Genomic DNA, 5,000 nt, shown 5'->3' with positions numbered 1-5,000 from the left:
GGAAATGGGAGACAGTAGTGCCAAGCGTCTTTCAGAATTCTTTCGATGACTCATTATGAGTAGACCCTTCTTCGGTACGTCATTTATGCTTCATCATCGCTGAGTTATCAACCCTGCTCTTGGATTCGTATCAGCTTTGGCATTGGGATCGTCCTTTTTATCATCGTTTCTCTTGTTAATATAGTAGATTGTTGTTGGTGTTACTGTTATCAACATTATTATTATTATCTTTTATCATTATCATTATCATTATTATCATGATTATTATTATTATTATTATTATTATTATTATTATTACTATTATCATTATTACTATCATTATCATCATCACCATCATCATTATTATTATTATTATCATTATTATCATCACTATCAAATCTATTATCATTGCCATTACTATTATCATTATAATTACTGTTATTATCATGTTATTATTATCATTATCATCTTTATCTCCATCATTATCAATATCATATTAACTATTATTATCATTACCATTACTTTTATTACTATCATTAATATTACCCATATAACTATCGCTAACGTTATCATAATCATATCATCACATCACCATAATCCTTATTGACCCAATCATCATCTTGCTATCGGTATCATCACCATCATCATCATCATAATACTAAAATCCACCCTAAATCCGGGCGTTTTAGTTCATTCTTTCTTCCATTCATACTTAAACATTCCCAACATTCTCATTTTGATCTTCCGGCGCCTCTTCACTTTTTTTTTCATTCTTGCAACATCACATTGCATATCTCCCCCCTCGCAACTTTCTAACTAACTTTCTTGCAAATATTTTTTTTCAGCGGGATACGTGTCTAAAGCGAAGCTCTCTTCGGATTGGTCCTTTTTTTTAGGCTCGTAGCTGCTATCTTTCGTATTGTTGCTGCTGTAGATTATTATTTTTTTATTTTTTTTATATCATTATTGCTTTTGACAGCAGGTACATTTAGAGGGAATTTTATCATGGTCAATGTTAGTGATGATTTTGTTGCTATTATCATTGATTTTATTTTTGTTATTATTGTTATTGATCTTGTTATTATCAGTAACATTATCCTTATCGTTATCATAAATATCATTTACATTATTATCATTGATATCATTATTATTGTTATAATTGATACTATTATTTTCATCACTTATCCTATCATGATGATTATAATGATTATTATCATTGGTATTGTTATTATTATTATTATCAGCATTACTATTTTTATTGTTATCAGTATTATTATCATTATTGTTTAATATCATCATTGTTAATTTTATTATTATTATCATTATTATTAATAACATCAGTATTGTTATCCCTATTATCATCATTATCACTGTTAGTATTGTCATTATCATCACTATCATTATTATCATTATCATTATCAATATCGTCATAATTATCGTTATTATTATCATTGACGTTATAATCATCATTATTATCATAATCATTATCATCATCATCAGTAACATCATCATCCTTATTCATCATCCTGGAACAACGTCCATGAACACTACTAATCATCATTATCATCACTATCATCGACCTCAGAGTCTCCGATGACTCTAGAATTCTAGAAGGAGAGAGAAGCAAAACAAGGAATGGCGCGAATTCATCTATACATTCTTCTTTTCTAAATTGTTAAGTTAGCGTGGCGCACATTGTGTTGTTATTGTTATTACTATCTTCATTGTTGTTGCTACTTTACTTTTGTCGTCATGGGTGTTATCATCATGCATTGCTTTGTGTATCATCATTTGATTGTTATGATTATCATCACTGTCATTATTAGAAGTATTATTATCGTTTTTATCATTACTGTCAGTATCAGTCTGATTTTCATTATTGATACTCGTATTTATTATTACCATGATTATCATCCTCATTATCATAATCATCATCCTCATCCTCATTATCATCATCATCCTCATCATAATTATTATCCTCATCATCATTATTATCATCTCATCATTCTCATCGCCATTATTATCCTCCTCCTCCTCATCACCATCATCCTCATCATCCTCATCCTCATCATCATTATTATCCTCATCATCATCATTATCATCTCATCATTCTCATCGCCATTATTACCCTCCTCCTCCTCATCACCATCATCATCATCATCATCATCATCATCATCATCATCCTCATCATCATTATTATCCTCATCATCATTATTATCATCTCATCATTCTCATCGCCATTATTACCCTCCTCCTCCTCATTATCATCATCCTCATCCTCACCATCATCATCATCATCATCCTCATCATTATCCTCATCCTCATCCACATCATCATCATCCTCATCATCATTATTATCATCATCATCATTCTCATCGCCATTATTATGCTCCTCCTCCTCATCATCATCATCCTCCTCCTCCTCCTCCTCATCATCATCATCATCATCATCATCCTCACCATCATCATCATCACCATCATCACTGTCATAGATCAAAAGTGGTTTCCAAAGGAAGACGTATGAACTACATGTAAGAATGACCACTTCGTGCTTGAGCAGATAACGGCTTCCTCTGGAGCTACGTACATCCTCAGGTTAACCTTTGCTTCATCTCAGTGTATCCTGGGACTCGACACAACCGAGTCGTGTTTTCATTTGACATACATTCTCGCAGCCACGTCGGACTTGACCTTGCATGCACAATGCATCTGTGGATTGAAAGTCTGAGATAATCTACTGAGATGAGATAATTTGTTGAGAATTTGTTTTCGGTCGGTTCTCTGTGATGTGTGGTTCGTCAGAAAAGATCGTATGATAGAATCGTGTGGTTCACATAGTCTGTGCGAAGCCTGGTATCCAGTGGTGAGGGAGGGAATGAAATGAAAGGACCTTTGGAATGCACAAGCATTTCCTGACACCTAAGGCCATACTCCTATCTGAAATAAGGATTATGTCCATACTATCCTCGGTCTCTTGACACGTCAGTGCACCATTGAAGGAAATGCAAAGCGTAGTAGATGACGGCTTGCCGCCACTTTTACCTCGACATGGCGCTCAACCAGCGCCAGCCCCGACTCCGGCGAGGTTTTCCAGTGGCGATGTGAATGTGCTACGCTACTTCTCGTTGTTCCGTCGTCAAGGACCCGCGGCGATGGTCATGGCCCGCACCTACACTGCATTAAGTCGTGTTGGGTCTGAGGGCGTCCTCAACTACTGTCGGGGTACTCTCGGATATTCCAATGCCCGCATCAGGACTCTTTTCTCGAGGGAGGAACTTCATGAATTAGAAGGGGATTGGGACCCTTTCCAGAAGGATATAACATTCCTCTACAAGTTGTTGCAGAATGTGTGTGGGATGGCCCCCAGCAGTGATCAAGTCTGGACTGTGCCATCCCAAACTCTCGAGTACCTTCTGCGAAGGGTGAAGAACGACAGGAATTTCGTATCACACAGTGTTATCACAATTAGTGACTCTGATCTGCACAATTGGTCTGAAGAGTTGTTGGTCAACCTGAAAGCCATCCTGACACATGTTGCTAGCAAGACACACCTTGACCTGGACAGAGATTTAAAGACGCTGGAGAAAAACGTCTCGCAAATCCTAAAATCCCAGCTACCTCCAGTACCTGCTGAGGACTTTCAGCGTGACAAGGTAGACACATTACAAAAACAACTTAAACAGAAGATCTCATTCCTCTCCAAGGCCAGACAGGAACTTCAAGTTCGATACGCAGACTTTCAGATCATTCCACAGCTGCTGTGGGAACACACGTCCTCAGCCCACATATCGGTGGAAGAGGTGTTCACAGAACCAGAGATATCTAACTGCCACGAAAGTGTTCCCTTGAATCGCTTGATTCCACCACAACATTGTACCCAACAACAGGCAGTTATGCTGGAGGGCACAGCTGGGGCCGGCAAGACAAGTGTGTGCCGCTTCCTGGTGTACACTTGGTGCAAAGACCCACAGTCATTGCAGTGCCTCAAGGACGTCGACATCTTGATTTTGATCCGGTGTTCATCTGTTCATTCAGAAACCATCTCAGATTACCTTGCAGATGAGCTCTTACAGGAGACCCTACGCGACATCCCTCGTGCCGACATCCTCCCAAAGATGCGGAGACTGAATATTCTACTGGTAGTGGATGGTTGGGATGAGGCAAAGTCCCTGGCCAAGACACTGGTGCAACATTCACTGGCGACACTGCCTAGGATACGTATCCTCGTGACGCTGCGCCCAGAGTTCGCATTGGATCTCCGTTTGCATTTACACAGCTCAGGCTACTCCTGTGTTTGGAAAAGCCTGAGGCTGCAAGGCTTCGGAAGTGCCTCAAGGGAAGAGTACTTGATTAAGGCGCTGCGAGTCGTGGGTGAAGAGAAGAGGCAGTCGCACCTCTTGCAGGACCTGCGTCACTTGGAACACCTCTCTGTAGACATGTTGCATCTCCCTATGACGCTATCACTGCTCGTCCAGCTGTGGCACAATGACTCGGCACAAGTGCGGCGGGGGGTCAACATGCAGGAACTCTTTAAAATATTATTGAGGTCAAAGATGCAGAGACTCATTCAACGGCAGCTACAGAAGAGGCGCCCCGACGCACATGTGCATTTGCTTTACGCTGGGGTCCAGCGCTGGATCAACAAACTTTGCAAGGAATCGTGGATTGCTCTGAAGAACAACTCCAATGTCCTGTCACCGGAGAGCTACGGCCGCCTTAAGGTCGTGTGTGACAGTGAGCGATTGGACGAGGTCCCGTTGTTCTCAGCGCTGGTGGGCGGCTTCAACCAGAGACAAGCCTTGTGGTATTTCGAGTACAGCGTCATGCAACAGTTCTTGGCATCGCGCTTCCTTGCTCACGAGCTGTTCAGGTCGGAATCCACATTGTACCACTTGCTCGACCTTCAGTCCAACTCAGTGGACTACCTGAGATACCTCCCGACGATCTCCTTCGCCATCGCCATTCTGTGCATGAAGGGACGGATGACCTGGGAGATCGCTGACGAAGTCCTGTCGCTCTTT

General features: G+C 40.6%; 1 protein-coding gene across 1 annotated transcript in view; it reads left to right on the top strand.

The window, feature by feature from the left end:
- The first annotated feature begins 2,168 nt into the window (after positions 1-2,168).
- The window catches only part of LOC147466986 (uncharacterized), a 4,027-nt gene continuing 1,195 nt past the window's right edge, over positions 2,169-5,000 (top strand). The window contains exon 1 of the mRNA XM_086533238.1: positions 2,169-5,000. This exon is cut by the window's right edge and continues 1,195 nt beyond it. Coding sequence (XP_086389364.1) covers positions 2,982-5,000 — 2,019 coding nt within the window. The 5' untranslated portion in view covers positions 2,169-2,981.

This window comes from Penaeus japonicus, unplaced genomic scaffold (assembly GCF_977035675.1).
Source record: "Penaeus japonicus unplaced genomic scaffold, GWHDUDI00000001_assembly GWHDUDI00000039, whole genome shotgun sequence".
Classification (NCBI taxonomy): domain Eukaryota; kingdom Metazoa; phylum Arthropoda; class Malacostraca; order Decapoda; family Penaeidae; genus Penaeus; species Penaeus japonicus.
This window is presented reverse-complemented; position numbering and strand designations above follow the sequence as displayed.